Source organism: Elephas maximus, chromosome 22 (assembly GCF_024166365.1).
Source record: "Elephas maximus indicus isolate mEleMax1 chromosome 22, mEleMax1 primary haplotype, whole genome shotgun sequence".
Classification (NCBI taxonomy): domain Eukaryota; kingdom Metazoa; phylum Chordata; class Mammalia; order Proboscidea; family Elephantidae; genus Elephas; species Elephas maximus.
The window spans coordinates 23943095-23964867 of record NC_064840.1 but is presented as its reverse complement, the minus strand read 5'-3'; the positions used below and the strand labels follow the sequence as shown (position 1 = coordinate 23964867).

General features: G+C 40.5%; 1 protein-coding gene across 1 annotated transcript in view; it reads right to left on the bottom strand.

The window, feature by feature from the left end:
* LOC126065600 (solute carrier family 5 member 4) overlaps window positions 1-21412 on the bottom strand; it is a 58126-nt gene extending 36714 nt beyond the window's left edge. The window contains exons 1-6 of the mRNA XM_049865805.1: window positions 21278-21412; window positions 20469-20540; window positions 18669-18773; window positions 16227-16286; window positions 14550-14654; window positions 1712-1817 (exon numbers count right to left, since the gene is read on the bottom strand). Of these exons, the coding sequence (XP_049721762.1) occupies window positions 1712-1817; window positions 14550-14654; window positions 16227-16286; window positions 18669-18773; window positions 20469-20540; window positions 21278-21412 (583 nt within the window). The remainder of the gene's footprint in view (window positions 1-1711; window positions 1818-14549; window positions 14655-16226; window positions 16287-18668; window positions 18774-20468; window positions 20541-21277) is intronic.
* Between the last annotated feature and the right edge of the window lie 361 nt (window positions 21413-21773).

The following is a 21773-nucleotide window of genomic DNA, read 5'->3' as shown; positions in this document are numbered from 1 at the left end:
GCCTTCCTACGCTCCTTACCCAGGAATTCTGCTCACTTTTTCTCAAGATTGCCATGCTGTACCAGGTCAGCTGTCAGGGTGCGTATGATCCATAAGTCCCCTTGTTTGTTTTATAAATTCAGTTTCTCCTTGCATTCAGTGTTTGATTTAATTCTTCGTTCTTCCATTTGCTGCTCAGCATTCCAAAATTGTCAACTGTATTTGTTTCACTTGGTTTCTCTGGTCTTTGCTGTGTGGTATGTCTGACTAAGCTGTCGTCTTGGGCTATCCTTGCACATTGCTTCTTTGGTTGAATACTAGAAATAGTAGTTGACTTATATTTTGCTACAATGTTGTACCAAAAAACCTAAAAACTTCTGTTTAAACTCTAGACACACTAGTTACACAGTCAGGGAGATATTTCCTTTATGAGAGTGTCATAGGGAAACAAAACGGATCCTGAAAACACCAGATTTACACCTCCATCTCTCACTTATCCTGAAACATATGCTCATTGTATGAAAATGGCTCTAGAACTATCTTGATTGTTTAAGCTGTTCTTCTTCTTTTTTTTTTTCTTACAGAGCAGGTATAATTTAATTTTCTTAATTTAATATACATGTGACACTATTCCAACATACCTGGTTTGTAAGAAACTGCTTAGACTATTGCCACACACCTTTCCCCCACAGCCAGATCACTAACCCAGTTCTCCTTCCTGACTCTGCCACTCATAGCCCACCACCATACCCTGGCATCCTTTATTCATTGGACCCCACCTTGCATTATCCAGTCTCATGTGTAAACTGCTATTTTGCCCTGACCTTCCATCTGTATTATCTGCTGGGTTCCTAATTGTCAATCTGGGTAATAAACACACAGCTGAAACAGATCACCAGTTCCCCACCCCCAGTACTCACATCATTATCTTTGACCAAGGAGCTCATATCTAATACTGAGGATTCTATTTTCTTTGCTCTAATTGTGTTCCTGGGCCTGAACCTGACTCTCATAGTGGGAATAGGGTAGTGTCCTTCAGTGGCATTACTAGGAGTGTTTAGTGGGTGCAGACTGTACCTGACGACACTGTCAGATGGGATGACACGAAAATGACTGTCTATAAAAATATTCCTGTAGTTAGCAATAACAACAAAACCATTTTTCTTAAGCCCAGTTTACGTGTATCAATATACCTATAAGGCTAAAACTCTGTGCCTATTTACTTTTTGAACCTTCTAATACACTCTAATCAGAGCTGTCATTATTACCCAATTACAATGATGCCTCGAATCACATGATTCATCTACATATGCTACAAAGACTCACTGTTGTTTTTATTGCTGCTGGTATTTTTATAGCTGTTGATTTTGTCAAATTTTCTGGTATTTTAGGTACAATAATCTGGTAATTAGCATTTGCGAACCTGTATCAACAATTTTTTTGATAATGAAGTAGTAATTAAAAGAAAAGAAGGAGTGATACATGGGAATTACAATTTATGAGTACCATTAGTAAAAAAAAAAATTACTAAGGATTCTGTATGGTCTGGTATGGGAAGAAGTTCAGGGCAGGGGCTGACACCATGAGTTATTGCTCGGGGTAACACCAACCCTAGTGATGCCACTTGTGTCCTTACCTTCGTGGCAACAAGGCTAATGCTGATGTTCCTAATTGAAAGTTGTAGTGGGGCGAGTAGGAGGCAGCAAGTGAGATAAACATGCAATGGACTCACCAGTGATTGTGTACACAGCAGTGATAGCCAAGAGGGTGATGATTGCCACGTAAAGGTCCAATCCCAAGGCCAACTTGATGAATATGGCTCCAGAAAGGATGTCTGACTGAAAAGGGACAGTTTGGATAAAAAAGAAACATGTAGTTTAGACCTCTGGTTTCTCTGCTCCAACGTCCTCCCTCTCATTTTCCTAGTTGACTTCTACTTGTTCTTCAAAACTCATTTGAATGTCCCTGTAGTGATATCAGAAACCCTGGTTGTGTAGTGGTTAAGTACTACGGCTGCTAACCAAAAGTTCGGCAGTTGGAGTCCACCAGGTGCTCTTTGGAAACTCTATGGGTCAGTTCTACTCTGTCCTATAGGGTTGCTATAAGTCGGAATTGACTTGACGGCAACGGATTATAGTGATACCTTTCACAGAGTCTCAAACTGTGATTTTTACTCTCTTTCCTTATGTCCTCATAGTACTTAGTTCATTGCTCAATTGAGGCACTTCTTAAATGAAGTGACATGTCCTGAGAACTTTCTCTGTACCAGGAACTTTATATGCTTATAAGAACACTCTTGACTGTGATAAGACACTTTTTTTTCCACACATTTTTAAAATCAATATTCTTGTTTGCCAGTGAAGATTTTCACACTTACATATGTTTGCTTTATTTTGTTACAATTATATACAAGACTGGGCCTATTTCAGGGGATGAATTGAATAATGTTTTTTTCTGTGTTGTGATAAAACTTAAGCTGTTAAATGACTATATTCTTCTTGAAACCTTGAAAGAATTCACCCCTACCCCACTTCACTTCACAGAACTACCTGTAAAGTATTTTTGTTGTTATAATCACTTTGTATCTGAGTAAACTAAGGTCCAGAGAGGTTAATTAATTTGCCTAAGGTCACCCAGATAGCAAGTGGGAAAGTCAGGATTTGAATCTGTACAGCGTGACCCTAACCATCACACTGCTAAACACTTTGTCATACTACCAGTATGAAACTTAACTTAATGATATGGATCAGGCTCACCCAGAAGTATAGAGAAACCAACCTGGGAAGAGGGTGATTATGGCAGCATAATTTGTGAATCTCCATATAAGAAAACATAAGAAGTAGAAGCAAAACCAAATCACGCGAACATTTCCAACAAAAGTAGGTGACAGAGAGTTCCAGATGGAGTGGGGGAAAAGTGTGGAGCAGGACTCATAGTCACATAAAAAGACTGGGCTTAATGGTCTGGCAGAGACTGGAGGAACCCCTGAAACTATGGCCCCCGGATGCTCCGTTAACGCAGAACTGAAACCATTCTAGAAGCCCACTCTTCAGACAAAGATTAGACAGGACTATAAAACAAAAAATAATGTATGTGGAGAGTATGCTTCTTAGTTCAATCAGATACACGAGGCCAAATGGGCAGCTCCTGTCAGAGGTAGGATGAGAAGGCAGAAAGGGACAGAAACTGGTTGAATGCACACAGGGAATCTGGGGTAGAAAAGGGGAGAGTGCTGTCACATTGTGAGGATTGCAACTAATGTCTCAAAAATAATATATGTATAAATTTTTGTATGATATATTCACTTGAGCTGTAAACTTTCACCTAAAGTACAATAAAAGAAATTCAAATTCTATCTTCAGCACGAAGCAAAAATAGTAAAACTGGCTACTTACCTGATTACTTATCCCAGCTGCTAGACTTATTTTCAATTTAGTTGATTTTAATTTGTTGTAAAGTGCTATAAAATACCTTCATTTAACTGACATCACACAAAACTCAGGGCGATGCTAATTTCTCTTTCAGTTGCAATGCTTGTTAAAAAAGATGATGTCACTGTTTCTCCCTTCCTCTGACTGTGCACATGGGTTTCAAAGATAAAAATGTTCCTTACCTGGAATGTGGGCTGAGAAGGAAGAGCTGGGTAGGGCTGGTTGTTAGAGGTTCTCAAGCATGTGCTAATATTGCTGAATTTCATGGTTATGGTACTTTAGGTTCTGGAAAATATGGGGCTCCTGAAACCTGCTTACTCAGTGGCCATCAACTCATTCTAAATCCCTCCCAGCTTTCCCAAATAAAACTCATAGCCCTGATTTCTGGTAAAACAAATAAAAACAAGCAAACAAAAAAAACAGTATGGATTGCACCTCAACATACAGAAAACAAAAATCCTTACAGCTAGACAAATAAGCAACATCATGATAAAAAGGGAAAATACTGAAGTTGTCAAGAATGTCATTTTACTTGAAATCACAATCAATGCCTGTGGAAGCAGCAGTCAAGAAATCAAATAACGTATTGCACTGGGCAAATCTGCCACAAAAGACCTCTTTCAAGTATTAAAAAGGAAAGATGTCACTTTGAAGACTAAGGTGTGCTTGACCTAAGCCGTGGTATTTTTATTCACCTCATATGCATGTGAAACCTGGATAATAATAAATAAGAAAGACTGAAGAATAATTGATGCCTTTGAATTACAGTGTTGGTCAAAGAAAGTTAACAAAACTACACATCAAAATAAAGAAGAAAACATAAAGCCTCAATAAAAACAAAATCTACAAAAAAAAAAAAAGAAATCCACAAACAAAAGGAACCCAGCACAGGAGAGTAAGAGGAACAAAGAAAATGTTAGATGAATCTATGAAGCATCTCATAACATGGATGCATCTGGAAGACATTATGCTGAGTGAAATAAGTCAATCACAAAAGGACAAATATTGTATGAGACTGCTGCTGTAAAAACACATGAAAAGGCTTACATACAAAAAGAAACAATATTTGATGGTCATGAGAGAGGGGTGGGGATGGAAAAACACTTAATAGACAAAAGATAAGCAGTAGCTTTAAAAAATTTTTTTTTTTTTTTTTTTGGTGAAGCGTAAGACAGTATACAATACTGGGGACGCCAGCACAACCTGTACAAGGCAAGGCCATGGTAGCTCCATAGACACATCCAAACTCCCTGAGGGACTGAACTGCTTGGCTGAGGGCTGTGGGGACCATGGTCCCAGGGAACATCTAGCTCAGTGGGCATAACAGAGTTTATAAAGAAAATGTTCTACATTCCACTTTGGTGAGTAGCTTCTGGGGTCTTAAAAGCCTGTGAGCGGCCATCTAGGATACTCCACTGGTCTCACCCCTTCAGGAGCAAGGGAGAATGAAGAAAACTAAAGATACTAGGGAAAGATTAGTCCAAAGGACTAATGGACCACATCTATCACGGCCTCAACCAGACTGAGTCCAGTACAACTAGATGGTGCCCGGCTGCCACCACTGACTGCTCTGACAGGGATCACAATAGAGGGTCCTGGACACAGCTGGAGAAAAATGTAGAACAAAATTCTAACTGAAAAAGAAAGACCAGACTTGCTGGCCTGACAGAGACTGAAGAAACCCTGAGAGTATGGCCCCCGGACACCCTTTCATCTCAGTAACGAGGCCACTCCTGAGGTTCACCCTTCACCAAAGATTAAACAGACCCATGGAAAAAAACAAGACTAACGGGGTACATCAGCCCTGGGGCAGAGACTGGAAGGCAGGGGGGAACAGGAAAGCTGTAATAGGGAACCCAGAGTTGACATGTTGTGGGGTTGTTAACCAATGTCATAGAACAATGTGTGTACTAACTGTTTGATGAGAAACTACTTTGTTCTGTAAACCTTCATCTAAAGTTCAGTAAAAAAAAAAAATACCACATGAATTATGGTGTTGGTGAGGAATGTTGAATATACCGTGAACTGCCAGAAGAATGAACAAATCCGTCCTGGGATAAGTACAATCAGAATGGTCCTTAGAAGCAAGGATGGTGAGACTTAGTCTCACGTACTTTGGACATGTTACCAGGAGGGACCTAGTCCCTAGAGAAGGACATCATGCTTGGTAAAGTAGAGTGTCAGTGAAAAACAGGAAGACCCTCAACAAGATGAATTGACACAGTGGCTGCAACATTGGCTCAACACGGCAATGAGTGTAAGGAAGGCCAGGACCAGGAAGTGTTTTGTTCTGTTGTATCTAGGGTAGCTATGAGTTGGAACTGACTCAATGGCACCTAACAACAACAAAAGAAGCTGGGGTATAAGAATCTTTCCAGGTTCTTTCCTCTTTGGAACATTTTTGACTGTCCTTTAAGGAGACCCAATATTAAATAAACTTAAATGAAAAAAAAAATTAGGCGACAAGGTGTTTCACAAACACACCAAAAAAACCAAAAAACCAAACCCAGTGCCGTCGAGTCGATTCCAACTCATACTGACCCTATAGGACAGAGCAAAGATGCAAGAAATGGGCACAAGTCACCCACAAATCACAAGGCCTACATGGTAGCAGGATTTGGGAGAAAGTAGAGGGAAACAAAGACTTATTTGAAGAACAGCATGCTGATTTTAGGACAGCAGTTGAAACTGAAGATGTTTTGCTCTGTTAACTAGTGGTGAGTGTAAGAATTCCCTGGTGAGCTCTGAGAGGAAACAGAGTAGTCTAGGCCATATCAACTTTCAAAACCAACTGCCAAAACTCCCTTTCAAGACAGGGCCCCACTGAGAAGAAACTACTGGAAGTGAAATAAAAACTGAGCAAAACGTTGTATTTGACTACACAACAGTCTTGAGGGAAGGGTATGGAGAAGATTTGCAAAGAAATTCTGAATCCTTTTTTAGTTTGTTGTTTGTTGTAGTGGTATGGGTAAGAATTCCAAAACTATTTTAGATATATTGTAGGATAGAGGAGATTAGTAGAGATGTTGATAATTTGGGGGAGCTAGAGTCCTCAAGTATGGAAGAAGGTACAAATATGGAATTGGGGAAGGCAAGAAAGAACCCTATACAGATGGATTGTAATTTTTTTTTTTTTTGGTCCTCAAGTATGGAAGAAGGTACAAATATGGAATTGGGGAAGGCAAGAAAGAACTCTATACAGATGGATTGTAATTGGAGATATTAATGTGAATGTATGATTTCTAAAATATGAATATTTATGTGTATATGTACACCTACATGTATACGTATGAGTGTATATATTTGTATGTATATGTATATACATAATTCTGTCTGCTGAAAGGGTGAAGAAACAAAGAAAACTCAGTACAAATAACCACATTTATCACCCAGATTTTGGTCTTTAATATCTTTATCCACTGAAAAACCAAGTATCCCCAGAGAAATGGCTGATCTCCAGACTGATGCAGGGCTGGTGCAAGGTGAGTTTAGAACATCTTGCTATGCTAGAGCATAAAGAATTGCTCTAGAAAATAATGGATGTATGTCACATTTTTTACATAGAAGGAGCCAGCTATGTTAAATCTGGGATATATGAGCACCAAAATAATTACATACAATAATGATTTGTAAACCATTGATTAAATAAAAATTCTGAGTCTATTACAAGATAGACAGATAAATAGGTGACATTATATATATGTGTATATATATATATCTAGGGAGAAAGATAGAGGTGGACAGACAGATAGATTAGATAGATAGATAGATGATAGATAGATGATAGAGATAGAGAGATGAAGAGAGAGACAGAGAGATAGAGAGATAGACAGACAGATAGACAGACAGACAGATAGATAGATGGGTAGGTAGATAGATAGATGGGTAGGTAGATAGATGGGTAGGTAGGTGGGTAGGTAGGTAAGGGAGAAGGGAGTGCTCTTGCCCTCATAAGGATGCTGAATGTGACTGGTAAATAAGGAGGGAGTGCTAGAATCAGAAAATCATCATTCTGCAACCACTGTAGTAAAGATTGGAGCAGGTAAGAGCCATCAATGAACGATAAATCTAGTGATAAATTGTGATGAAAATCTTTGCATGGGCTAAAGTATCCCAGACTGCTTATTATTTAAAACAGAAAATAAAATAGTAATTATACATTGGAGAAATCCAGCAACACCTTGACCAAGCGATCAAAATTCACATCATCATTGAGAAACAGATGGACATCAAGTAACTTTAGATATGATACCTTGAGAAGGACACAACATCACCTGTATAGTATTCTAGCAAAACATGCATAACTTGAACTTAGTCATGAGGAAATATAAGACAAATCAGAAATGAGGGGTGTTATAAAGAGAGAAGAGGAATTAGATTATTTAAAAAAAAATTCGTATCATACAAGACAGAGAAAGGCTGGATCCTGTGCTGGAAAGAAAAAAGTCTACAAAAGGTATTTTTGGGTCAATTAACAAAATTGGAATTCAGATACAGATTAGTATTATATTAATGTTACATCATATTATATCAATGTGCAATACAATAATTACTGAAGTTGATAATTTTAATAAGGGTTTTGAAAGAGAATATACCTATTTCTAGAAACAGGATATGCGTATTGAAGTATTTTGGAGGTAAAGAGCAATGATATATAACTTACTCTCAAATGGTCAAAAAATGAGAGGAGAGAGAGCAAGAGAACACAAAAATGGAGTAAAATGCTAACGAAGTCAAATGTCAAGATTTATTATGCAGTTGCAATAATTAAGACAATGTGGGATTGGTGCAAGGCTAAGCAAATAGACTAATAGAAAACAATAGGGAACCCATAAATGGACCCATAGAATCACAATGGCATTACAGAGCAGCAGGCGAGGATAATCTTTTCAATAAGTAGACTGAGCCAAGGCGATATCTATACAGAAAAAAAAAAAGAAACTTGATCCCTACCTCACAAAAATTCATTCCAGGTGGAATATAGATCTAAATGTGGGAAATAAAGAGAGAGGGAGATTGAGCGACAGAGTATGAGGATGAGAAAGAAGAGAAGAGAAGGGAAGGGAAGGAAAGAGAAGGGAAATGAGAGAAGAAAGAAAAAAGAATTTGTGTCCTTGGGGTAAGGAAAGATTTATTACACAGAACCAAAAAGCACCAAAAAGGAAAAGATTGTTAAGTTTAATTATATATATCAAAATTAAGAATTGTTCAAGTAAAGACAAACCACAGCTAAGGAGAAGATATCTGTAACACGTATAAACCCACAAAGATCCAGTATTTCAAATATATAAAGAACTCCTACAAAAGAATAAGTGATAAGACAACATAATAAAAAAAAAATGAATGTGAGACTTGAGTAGGTACTCTCCAAAAAACCAAACCCATTGCCATCCAGTCAATTCTGAATCATAGTGACCCTAGAACTGCCCCATAAGGTTTCCAAGGAGTGGCTGATGGACTCTAACTGCCGACCTTTTGGTTAACAGCCGAACTTTTAACTGCTGCCGTCAGGGTTCCTACATTTCAAAAGTGTAGCCAAATAGTAAATAAATGCCAGAAACACCAGAAAAGGTGCTTGACCTAATTGGGAATCAAGAAACTGCATCTTTCTTCGTTTATAGCTGTCTCATTCATACTGATCTACATAGGGGAGCAATTATTTAACAGCATTAGGATATCTGTTGTTAGGTGCTGTCCAGTCAGGTCTGACTATGTAAGACAGAAGGAAATCCTGCAGCTCTGCTCCATCCTCCCAACCCTTGTTATGCTTGAGGCCATTGTTGCAGCCACTGTGTCAATCCATCTCATTGAAGATCTTCCTCTTTTTCACTGACCATCTACTTTACCAAGCATGAGGTCCTTCTCCAGCAACTAATCCCTCCTCATAGAAAACATGTCCAAAGTATATGAGACGTAGTCTCACCATCTTTGCTTCTAAGGAGCATTCTGATTGTACTTCTTCCAAGACAGATTTATTTGTTCTTTTGGCAGTCAATGGTATATTCAATATTCTTCACCAACTCCACAATTCAAAGGCATCAATTCTTCTTTGGTCTGCCTCATTCATTGTCCAGTTTTCACATGCATATGAGGTGATTGAAAACACCATGGCTTGGGTCAGACGCACCTTAGTCCTTAAACTGATATCTTTGCTTTTTAGCACTTTAAAGAGGTCTTTTGCATCAGATTCGCCCAATGAAATGCGTCATTTGACATCTTGACTACTGCTTCTGCGGGTGTGGATTATTAATCCAAGTAAAATAAAATCCTTGACAACTTCGATCTTTCTGCATGATTCATGATGTTGCTTATTGGTCTAGTTGTGAGGGTTTTTGTTTTCTTTATGTTTGAGTATAATCCATACTGAAGGCTATGGTCTTTCATCTACATCAGTAAGTGCTTTGAGTCCTCTTCACTTTCAGCAAGCAAGGTTGTGTCATCTGCATAACTCAGGTTGTTAATGAGTCTTCCTCCAATCCTGTTGCCATGTTCTCCTTCATATAGCCCAGCTTCTCAGATTATTTGCTCAGTGTATAGATTGAATAGTTATGGTGAAAGGATACAACTCCGACGTACATCTTTCTTAACTTTAAACCATGCAGTATTCCCTTGTTCTGTTTGAATGAATGCCTTCAGGTCTATGTATAGGTTCTGCATGAGCACAATTAATCCTCCTGGAATTCCCATTCTTCTCAATTTTATCCATAATTTGTTATGATCCACACAGTCAAATGCCTTTGCATAGTCAATAAAACACAGGTAAACATCTTCCGGTATTCTCTGCTTTCAGCCAAGATCTAGCTGACATCAGCAATGATATCCCTGGTTCCACATCCTCTTTTGAATCCAGCTTGAATTTCTGGCTGTTCTCTGTTGATGTACTGCTGAAATTGCTTTTGAGTGATCTTCAGCAAAATTTTACATGTGTGTGATATTAACGATATTGTTCCATAATTTCCACATGCTGTTGGATCGTCTTTCTTTGGGATGAGAACAAATATGAATCTCTTCCAGTCGGTTGACCAGGTAGTTGTCTTCCAAATTTCCTGGCATAGATGAGTGAGCACTTCCAGTGCTGCATCTGTTTGTTGAATCATATCAGATGGTATTCCATTAATTCCTGGAGCCTTGTTTTTTTGCCAGTGCATTCAGTGCAGCCTGGGCCTTTTCCTTCAGTGCCATTGGTTCTTGATCATATTCTACCTTCTGAAATAGCTGAATGTTGACCAGTTCTCTTTGGTACAGTGTCTGTGTATTCCTTCCATCTTCTTTTGATGCTTCCTGTGTCATTTAATATTTTCCTCGTAGAATTCTTCAGTATTGTAACTTAAAGTTTGACGTTTTTCTTCAGTTCTTTCAGCTTGTGAAAAGCCAAGTGTGCTCTTCCCTTTTGGTTTTCTATCTCCAGGTCTTTGCACATTTCATTATAATACTTTACTTTGTCTTCTCAAGCTGCCCTTTGAAATCTTCTGTTCAATTCTTTTACTTCATCATTTCTTCCTTTTGGTTTAGCTACTCTACATTCAAGAACAACTTTCAAAGTCTCTCCTGACATTGATTTTGGTCTTTTTTTTCTTTCCTGTCTTTTTAATGACCTTTCGCTTTCTTCATGTATGATGTCCGTGACATCATTCCACAGCTCATCTGATCTTGGGTCATTAGTGTTCAATGTGCTAAATCTATTCTTGACGTGGCCTCTAAATTCAGGTGGAATATGGTCAAGGTTGTACTTTGGTTCTCGCTGACTTCTAATTTTCTTCAACTTCAACTTGCATATGAACAATTGATGGTCTGCTCCATAGCCGATCCCTGGCCATGTTCTGACTGATAGTACTGAGCTTTTCCATCATCTCTTTACACAGATGTAGTCTATTTGATACCTGTGTATTCCATCTGGTGAGGTCCATGTGTATAGTCACTGTTTATGTTGGTCCCTCCACGTCATTTCTGTCACCAAGGCCATATTTCCTAATGCCAATCCTTCTTCTTTGTTTCCAAGTTTTGCATTGCAATCACCAGTAATTATCAATGCATCTTGATTGCATGTGTGATCAATTTCAGACTGCAGAAGTTGGTAAAAATCTTCAATTTCTTCATTTTGGGGTTAGTGTTTGGTGCGTAAATTTGAATAATTAACTGGTCTTCCTTGTAGGTGTATGGATATTATCGTATCACTGACGTCATTGCACTTCAGGATAGATCTTGAAATGTTCTTTTTGATGATGAACACAACACCGTTGCTCTTCAATTCATTATTCCCGTCATAGTAGGCCATATCATTGATTGAAAATGACCAATACCAATCCATTTCAGCTCACTAATCTTTAGGATATCAAATTTTATGAGGTCCATTTCATTTTTGATGACTTCTAATTTTCCTAGATTCATATTTCATAATTCCATGTTCTGATTACTAATGGATGTTCACAGCTGTTTATCTCATTTTAAGTTGTGTCACATCAGCAAATGAAGGTCCGAAAAGCTTGACTCCATCCACATCATTAAGGTCCACTCCACTTTGAGGAGGCAACTCTTCTCCAGTCTTATTTTGAATGCCTTCCAATCTGAGGGGTTCATTTTTCAACACTGTATCTGGCAATGTTCCTCTGCTATTCATAAGGTTTTCAGTGGCCAATTTTTTCAGAAGTAGACTGCCAGGCCCTTCCTCCTAGTTTGTCTTAGTCTAGAAGTTCTGCTGAAACCTGTTCACCAAGGATAACCCTGCTGGTATTTGAAATACCAGTGGCAAAGCTTTCAGTATCACAGCAACACTCAAGCCACCACAGTACAGGAAACTGAGAGACACGGATAGCTGGTGTAGTCATGCCCAATCACATACATATTAATACACAAATTATTTTATTATGGATCCCTTCGCTCTTATATAGTACAATTAAGACATTAAATCGATGGTTTTGAAATTATATGTAAGTAGCTTGTATTATCAATGATTTTTATTTCAGGATAGTTAAGGAGGCATTATAATATATTGCTCATAAAAAAGATACATTACATTTATTAGCCAGGATTTTCTTTTGTTATTAAAGGCATTATTGGAACAATTGTCAATATTTAAATTAAGTCTATGGATCAGATAATACCTTGTATTAAGGTTAATTTCCTGATTTTAAAATTTACAATGTGGTTTTCTTAAAAAATGTCAACACTTTGGGAAATAGAAACTGAAATTCTTAGAGGTAAGGGTGCAGCTTCTTGTCTTGATTTATATATATTGCTATGGGTTGGAATTGACTCGACAGCGCTGGACTGGGTTTATATATATATATACATAAAACAAACAAACAAAAAAAACCAAACCCACTGCCATCGAGTAGATTCCAACTCATAGAGACAGAGTAGAACTGCCCAATAGAGTTTACAAGGAGGGCCTGGTGGATTCAAACCGCTGACCTCTTGGTTAGCAGCCTTCGCACTTAACCACTGCACCACCAGGGCTTCCATATATATATATAAATTCTCAGTATGTATATTATAGGAGATTGACAACCAGTGAACAAGATGATCTTTTCTAAGGCTGGGGCAGGGCAGGATTATGAAAATAATCCTAATTCCTTATAACTAATTGTTTAATAAGTAACCAGGGCAGAATCTGTTGCCGGAGTGTATAAGTACACAAAAGGTCATGTCAATGATTAATTGCTGTTAATACCACTTGAAATGTCCTTGGAGGCAAGAATGGACTCCTGTCACCATATCATTCCAACCTACCTAAGATCAGCTGTCATAAACTGCTCCCCCTCCACCCCCAGCTCCACAACATTCCGACCCCTCCCTAGCCCCTCCCCCCCACCAGGAACCCTCCACGCCAGGAAGCTGTATCTCTCAGGGCCCTTTGGTCACTGTCATTCTGCCCTAGCACTTTGTTCATGTCCTTTAGAACCATAAAACTGTAGATGTCAGAGCCAGAAGAGAACTGGGAGATTAGCAAGTCCAACCCACTGTGGAACATGGGAGACCAAGGGCCCAACACACTGGACACCTCTGCTTTCTTCTGCATCTCCTAACCTTTCACATTTTGTGGACTTGTCTAATGCCTCCTCCATGAAGACAACCTCCATATTCCACCCATCAAGGAACACTCTCTTTCCTGAGTATCATTAGCACATGTCTGTACTTGTCCACACATCTCTATTTCAGTTCATATTTTAGTATCTTCTCATGTATTTTTTTTTTCATATATTGTCATAAAGTGCTAATTATTTCATGTGTAAGATTCTGGCGAGCTCCCAGCACATAGGAACCTTTGTTACCCCTAACACAGAACTCACTAGCAAACAGTAAGTGCTGAAAAAATGCTCATGCTGCATTAGGAAGGCTAATGCCACCTAATCTGAATGGTTGGTTTTTTTCCAACACTGAATCAGCTCAACAGAAAAGCAATAGTGAGGATCAGCTTCTTCTGTCACGAACATTGAGACAACTGCCTGGACTATAAACTTCCAGATTATTTCATTAATCACTGATAGATGAGAAGTAAATGATTTACTCTTTCTTTGTTTTCTACACGTGCTGCTGAATCTTCACTTTTTTTTCTCTTTACTCACTGATTGTCTCCAAGGAGTGTAGCTTTTAAATGTCTTCTAAATTATTTTAACACTAATTTACAGGGGCAATCTTAGATAAAATAGAATAAGTTTAAGAAAATTCAGTGTAGAACAACGCAAAACACTTTTCTTTGGGTTCGTGTGTCAGATAGTCCAACTGAAAATAAAAATATAAACCCAAAATGATTCTGTCAAAGAGAACGAAGAGGATATTACACGGTGGAAAAGCAGGAGACCACAGAAGTCCTCCTCTTTCCCACTACTAAATAGCTGTGTTACTTGAACAAGACATTTTGTTCTTTCTGTACATCCATTTTTTCATACCCTTAATGAGAACGTGGACTTACAATCTGAAGCTTCCTACAACTTGAAAACTATTGCTCTATGAACACATGGTCTCTGAAGCTCCTGTTTTCCCACAAAGACTTGGTAGAGAGACCCAGCTTGTTAAGACACCCACATGGCTCCAGCTATAAAGGCAGTCAATAGTCTACTCCTCTAGCTCTCTTATCTTAGCACTCTACCCATCAAGGCAATCACTCAAAAACAAACAACCAGGGCGCTCTGAACTCACTGAGATTCTCAAAATCACACAGATTAAGAGGGTCAGGATGGAGAGGTAGATCTGGAGTCGCTTCCCACCAAAGCGCTTCCTCAGATATTCTGGCATGGTCATCACCTGCAGAGACAGACACCAACAGGGATTCATTGCAGAGCAAAAGCACATTTGGATCATTCAACATTTACTAAGCAACTGCAGATGGTTAAGCACTGTGCATGGCACCTTGGGAATACAGAGGTGAGAAAGGAATGATCTCTTGGTAGAGCAGCAAGGTACAGGAGCTGGAGTCAAAGAATCCTGGGATCTGTTCTCAGCTCTGACATTTACTTCTTCAACAGGTTCCTGCCCATTGCTCCACCCAGCCTCCATTGCCAACATCCACACCCTGGCCCCAGTCCATGTGCTTCAGCCACATGAAACAATTTCCAGATCCCCAAATGTGTTTCACACTTTGTCATTCTGGGCCATTGCAGGCAATATATCCCCTGCTTGGGCAACTGTTTTCACCCATCTTTGACTGGTTGACCCATTCCTTCCAGAAGTCCAATTTATTTGTTCTTCCTTCCTGGTTGGGGAGATGTGGCTTCTTGTTCACAGACACATCCCTGAGGCACATGGTGGGAGCTCAAACATTTCTGAAGAGAAAGACTCCCATATGGCTAACTCCAACCAAGATGCCCCTCCTGACCCACCAGCTCAATTGCCTGATAGGTGTGTCATGCTAGTGTCTGAAAGGAACCAAGACCTCAGTCAGTTCCAAAAAGAACTCATTATTCTGCCTGTTGTATATCATATGGTCTCCTATGGGATTCCTTCCCTCCATTAACAGTGGCCTTATGTGCCAGGTACCTGAGCTTAAAGTCTTAGGATTGCTCTGGATGCTTTTCTCTCCACTGTCTTTCCCTAATCTGTCATCGAACCTGTCATCTCTACCCCAGCAACTCTTCCTCCTCCCGTTTGCTTTCCTGGAGCCTCCCAAGGCATCATATAAACTTTCTCATTATCCTTTCTTCAGCAGGTGTCCCCTCAAGTCCATTCTCCACTCAGCTGTCTGAGTGAAACTTCCTAAAACAGGAACCTGATCATAACCCTTAACTGCCTGAAAGCCCACAGTGACTGCCTGTTTCTAGGAGGTTAAAGGGCACACCTTTCAATCTCAGGTACACACAAAGATTTCACTCTCAAACCTACCTACACCTGCAGACCTCCTCCAATCCACCACTCCTTCCACATATTTAAACATAATTTCTCTTGGCCTTCAACACTCCAAGTCCTTTCATGATTTTTAGTCTCTTTATATTGTTTCCTCCAATCCTATATGATCCCACTTTTCTACCTACAGAAGTATCACTTATTCCTCAAGACTGGACTCAGGTAATTTCTAACAATCAATTTTTGAAGCACGTGTGTGGCTCAGCTTTAGTATTCCTACACTAGGCTGGGCTGACCTCTATCACAATGGTCATTGTTCAGGGCCATCACTGATTTGTCTCCTTGCTGCAGCCACAGTATACACTGGGTCTCTCTAGGGAAGGAACTGGGTTTTGGTTGTCTGTATATTTCTAGAAACAGACCAGCTGAGTGCCAAGTATCTAGACATCATGGTTGAGCAGGATGAATGAGAGAATAAATGAATCCCTGAAGTACATCTGAAAGATGGGCACAGAACACCCAGTTGAATATACTCACCCCCGCCTTGATGTATATAGGGACAAAAATCCACCCTAGGGCTGGCAACAGCAGTGCAGCCTACAGAAAGAAAGGAAAAAGAAGTAAATTTAAAGAGACGTGGTTGTAGGCCTCATCACTTCATGAACTCTGAGTCTGGGGGAAAAAAATGTTTTTTGGGTCCTCTCCCACCCTACCCAATTATGATCCCTAGACAATAACTATGGGTTCCTTTCCTGTTTCCATGATTCATAATTCATAATGTCTAGGGGCTTAGGATGTGACAAAAAATGTGTTATGAAAAATGAACAGAAGATAAAGGGACTGGACCCAGCTGGACCCCTGGAAGATTATACAGTCTTTGCCAAAATAAAATAACCTTGGAATGGTAGGAATTATAGGCAGAGTGACAAAACGATGATAACGAAAGTTGGAGATAAGATAACGTTACTAGTTCTCCCCCAAGTCTTAAAATATAAGGACAATCATATACTCTTGCATTAATATGTAATGTTTATAGAGAGGCTTCACATATATCACTCATGTTGCTCTCATGACAACTAGGTGATGCAGGTATGATAAGCACAGTCTTTCCTGTCTTATAGAGGGGGAAACTGAGACTCATTGAGATAAGGGAAGCACAAAGTCACATGCTCTAAGAGGTGCAGCTGGAGCCTGTGCAGCCTGATAACCACACCCACTCGGCCATAGGGCATGTCTGTCCATGTCTTTGGGGGCTGGGTCCATTCCAGTTCCCTAATGTTATCTAAGAAAAAAAGAGTGGCAAAAAATTCAACAAAGGGGCACAGTCATTTGTAATGACTCAAGGTCACTTCCTAAGACTGATGGTCTGCTTACACTTTTACTATGGTTCAAATTTCTTCCATACAGACATCTTCCTCTGGCTGATATGTACTCACATGCACATGCAAACACTGGAAATGATATGAGAAAGAAAAGAAAAAACTCATCCATCTCAAGAAATATTTCTGGCATGTTCACTATGTGCCCAGCCATGTGCAGGATGATGGGGCGGTATGAGTGGGAGAGATAACATGGCCTCTTGTCTTAAAGAACTTGCAGTCTAATTAAGGAGACATAACTTCTACGGTAAAATGACAATAGGATACTTGGGAACTCAATTACAAAGAGTGTAGATTTTACCTGCTATCTCTCATGCCAGTCACTCCTCACTCCACTGTCACTGACTTGGTCAGGCCCCATTTGGTTAATTCCTACTCCTTCTCCAGGTATCAGCTTCAGGAAGCTCCCCCAGCATGTACTAAGTCCCACCCCCTGTCCACAATAAATGCCCCTCCTGAAACCAGCACAACTTGTACAAGGCAAGGTCCTGGAAGCTCCATAGACACATCCAAGCTCCTTGAGGGACCATATTGCTGGGTTAAGGGTTGTGGGGACCATGGTCTAGGGGACCATCTAGCTCAACTGGCATAACATAGTTTATAAAGAAAATGTTCTACATTCCACTTTGATGAATAGCGTCTGGGATCTTAAAAGCCTGTAAGCGGCCATCTAAGATACTTCACTGGTCTCACCCCTTTGGGCGCAAGGGAGAATGATGAAAACTAAACATAAAAGGGAAAGATTAGTCCAAAGGACTAATGAACCACACCTACCATGGCCACCACCAGACTGAGTCCAGTACATCTAGATGGTGCCTGGTTACCATCACCGCTCAGCAATGAAGTTACTCCTGAAGTTCACCCTTCAGCCAAAGATTAGACAAGCCCATAAAACAAAATGAGCCTAAAGGGGCACAACAGCCCAGGGGCAAGGACTAGAAGGCAAGAGGTGACAGAAAAGCTGGTAATAGGGAACCCAAGGTCATGAAGGGAGAGTGATGACATGTTGTGGGGTGGTTAACCGATGTCGTAAAGCAATGTGTGTACTGACTGTTTAATGAGAAAGTAGTTTGTCCTGTAAATCTTCATCAAAAGTACAATTAAAACAACAACAACAACAAAAAACAGTTCCTTTCCTGTGAGATCCCCCAATAGCTGCACATGCTTCTGCCCTTGTACTTCCTAAGCTGTACTGAATGTGTGTCTGTCCCTCCCACTGGAATGTAAACTCCTCAAAAGAAGGAAGCTTGGCTTTTACATTTTTTTATTCCTTGCATATTGTTCAGAGTTGGACACATGGTACGATAGTTTAGGGAGGAGCGAGATGATTGAGAGCTAAAGTGGCCAAGAAGGTCAAGTGAAAGTGGGCTTGAGTCAGATAAAAATCACATTCATAGTGGGAGTAACTACTTGAGCAAAAGCCTGGAGGAGAGGAACGATATGTCTGGAAGGAAGGTCCCGAAAGTCAAAAAAGGGATAGACTAGAAGAGAGTAAAAATAGAAATCAAACCAAAGAGAAGTTTGTATTATACAGACTCCCAGAAAAAATATATTGGATATGCGCTTGATTGAAAAGGAAAAAGCCTGTGATATAACTTACATTCCATTCAAATGCTGCAACGGCAATGCCTGAAGCTGCTCCCGTTCCAGCCAGTCCCACAAAGTGGCCACTGCCGATGTTACTAGCAAAAAGGGAGGCACCCATCTGGAATCCAAGAGACAGATTAGGATCAGAGTTGAAAGACTCAAATCAGAATTCTTGAAAACAGGTAAATGTTGAGATGCTTCAATTGCTACTCCTTTTTTTAGGGCAATAGGTGGCAAACTGTGGGTGTGGGATGGTTTTTACAGGTTTGAATGTTGAAACAAAATAAAACAAAGCCAAAACAAACAGTCTAGAGAGGAAGAATATTTTGAGAAATGTGAAAATTATATGAATGTCAAATTCTAGTATCCATAAATAAAGTTTTACCCTAACGCAGTCACACCTATTTGTTAATGTATTGCCAATAGTTGTTTTTGTAGTAGAATGGCAGAGTTGTATGGTTGTGATAGAGTATATGGCTCAAAAACCACAAATACTTACAATATGGCACCTTACAGAAAAATCTTGCCGATTGCTGCCTTAGGTGAACATAGGCCTATCTACCTCCAACTCTGAGTTGAGCCTGTCCTTGGTCAAGAACTTCCAGACCTCCCACCAGCCCCGGCTCTTCTGATCAGCCTCAAGAACCCCAAAGCTAGTGAAGAATAGTGCTTCCCTCTGTCCTCCTGGCTCTGGGACCCTCTTCTCATCCTTTCCATACATCAAGTCTTATGCCTCTAGATCAAGAGAGATCTCTTGAGTGGGCACAGATGAGCCCCAGTCCTGACAGACCCGAACGTGTGTGTGTGACCCCTGCAGTGTCCACTCCTCAAGTGTATGCTCTCCGTTCCCAACTTTCCAGCTCTCTGTAAAATTACCTTTTCTATTCAGACATTTGGGGCCTGGGGATGGGATTGAGGCTGTTTGTGGCTAAAGGATTGATTCAGCTCTGAATATTTTCAAAAAATAGTCCTAAATAGAAGGACAAAGAAGGTAATGTCTGATTGGACATGCCAATAAAAATCCATTTCAAGCTTTCAGTTCATCACTGGTTGTCCCCTTTAATCACTCTGGTCAGATCATTTCCAAGTATCCATATGTTTTCATACTATATGGACAATGAGTTCAGCGGATCTGTGAATGAGGCACTTACTGAGCATCCACTGTATACTCAACCAAGTGCTGACATTCTAAGTGGTTCAGAGGACTTTGTCACTCCTCTGCTGCAATGGGGGGCAGGGTGGGCAGGAGAAGGCCAGAACCCAGCAAGGAAAACACCAACTGGGCAAGAATCAAAGAAGCCTCGACATTAGCATCATCACAGGGTAACATACAATCCATTACCAACTAACTCCACTCAATACCAGGACTAAGAGTTCAGGTGAAGGCTGGAGTGAGCTGGGATGCTTCTCAGATGAAGAAGGACTTGAGCTGGGTGTTGAAAGAGGACAGTAGAGAGGGTGAGGCTAATCCAAATAAGATGGGCAGCATTAACTCAGGCTTGGGAACAAAGAAGGGACGTGCTGGCATAGTATGAAGCTGAGGCAGAAAGTTCTTGAGGAACCGGGAAAAGGAATCTGAGGGAAAGCTGAACTAGGGTCCTTAAGTGTCAGACAAGTGGCTCTCATAACTGGTGACAAACTATAACTTAACTAAAACTACAGGGAAGAGCCCTGAGGTCAGGATTTAGGAAAAGAGATACCAGCAAGTGGGCAACCAGTGTAGCTCAGAAAGTATCTTCAGCCCCCATATTTCCTTTATTCACTCTTACATACATGCAAGAAATTTAATTTCAGGAAACCCTGGCCCACTCACCGGACACCAGGTCATATCTCGACCAGCCAGGAAGAAGCCTCCAATGGTGCTCCGGTTGGTCTTCAGCATGGCCTGAGCAGAAGGGAAGACAGGTGAGGGTCAAACTGAACATGTTCACCCAGGAGCCCAGATGCTCTGGCCAGGGTGCTGACAGAGGCGACTGCTTCAGCATTTCTAAAGAGAAAAACATTTTCTGGAAGCTGTGATGTAACTGAAGTCCTGCTTAAGGACTTCAAAAAACCACAGTTACATAAAAACCTAGAGCTAGAAGGAACTTGAGAAATCCTATTCCTCAATTGCTGTCCTAAATGCTCGGGTTCTTTTTATTTACTCAAACAGGGTGAGGTACCATGAAAGCTGGGCTTGAAAGAAACTTTGCAGCCTCAACCCCATTACCAAAAAGAAAGACTGAAAGTAAATGGCCTAGGCACCCAAAAAAAAAAAAAAAAAAAATCCAACTCACTATAAAAGTGAGCAAACAGCAAAGGAAAGTAAAATGCATGAGACAATAAAAATAAAATTCTTATTCACTCATGCTGGTCACTGGGGATGCCAAACAGAGTAAGTCAGACATTCCCAGTGCTGGCTCTCCTCATAATGATGGGGTTGTTAGGCGAATAAATTAACTCACACAGCTCAGTATAAATCTTACTTATGTCACACACTCACGAATGACTTTGGCCAAAGACAGTGAAATTTGTGAAAGCTGTCATGTTTCCTCAGCTTTGTCACTCCACACCCCTCCCTCCATAAGACACCTTCCCCCCATGCCTGTGCCCACCCCAAAGCCCCACTGAGCTCCCACATACCCACAACCCAACCACCATCACCACCACAAAGTAGATGACAATGACAGAGATGTCAGCAGCATTTTGGATGCGCTCTGACATCACAGGCTGCTCTGAGGCCCCAGTCGTGGTGCTGGGGCTTAATGTGCTGGCCATGGCTGCAGGTGGTTCTTCCCGCTTCCAGGGTGGCCCCTTTCTTATATTAGCTCTGGGTTAATGATCAACTTTAGGCCTGTGGGGCGTGATATCAGAGCTGGCACCTGGCACGGGGACCTTTAAACCTGTCCTCTGAAGCTGGGCTCTGAGACCCTGGCCCTCCAGCGGGCAGTAGGCAGAGGCTGAGAATGAGGCTTGAGGGTCTAGAAATGAAGCGAGAATTGGAGGTGGAGGGGGCAGGGTCACTGTGTGAAGTGAAGGGGCCAGAAAACAGCCAGGAAGGGACAGAGGGCAATCGTCCTTACGGATCAGATAAGATTCCTGAACCAGAAGCTATATACCCTGAAAACGAAGTTAATTA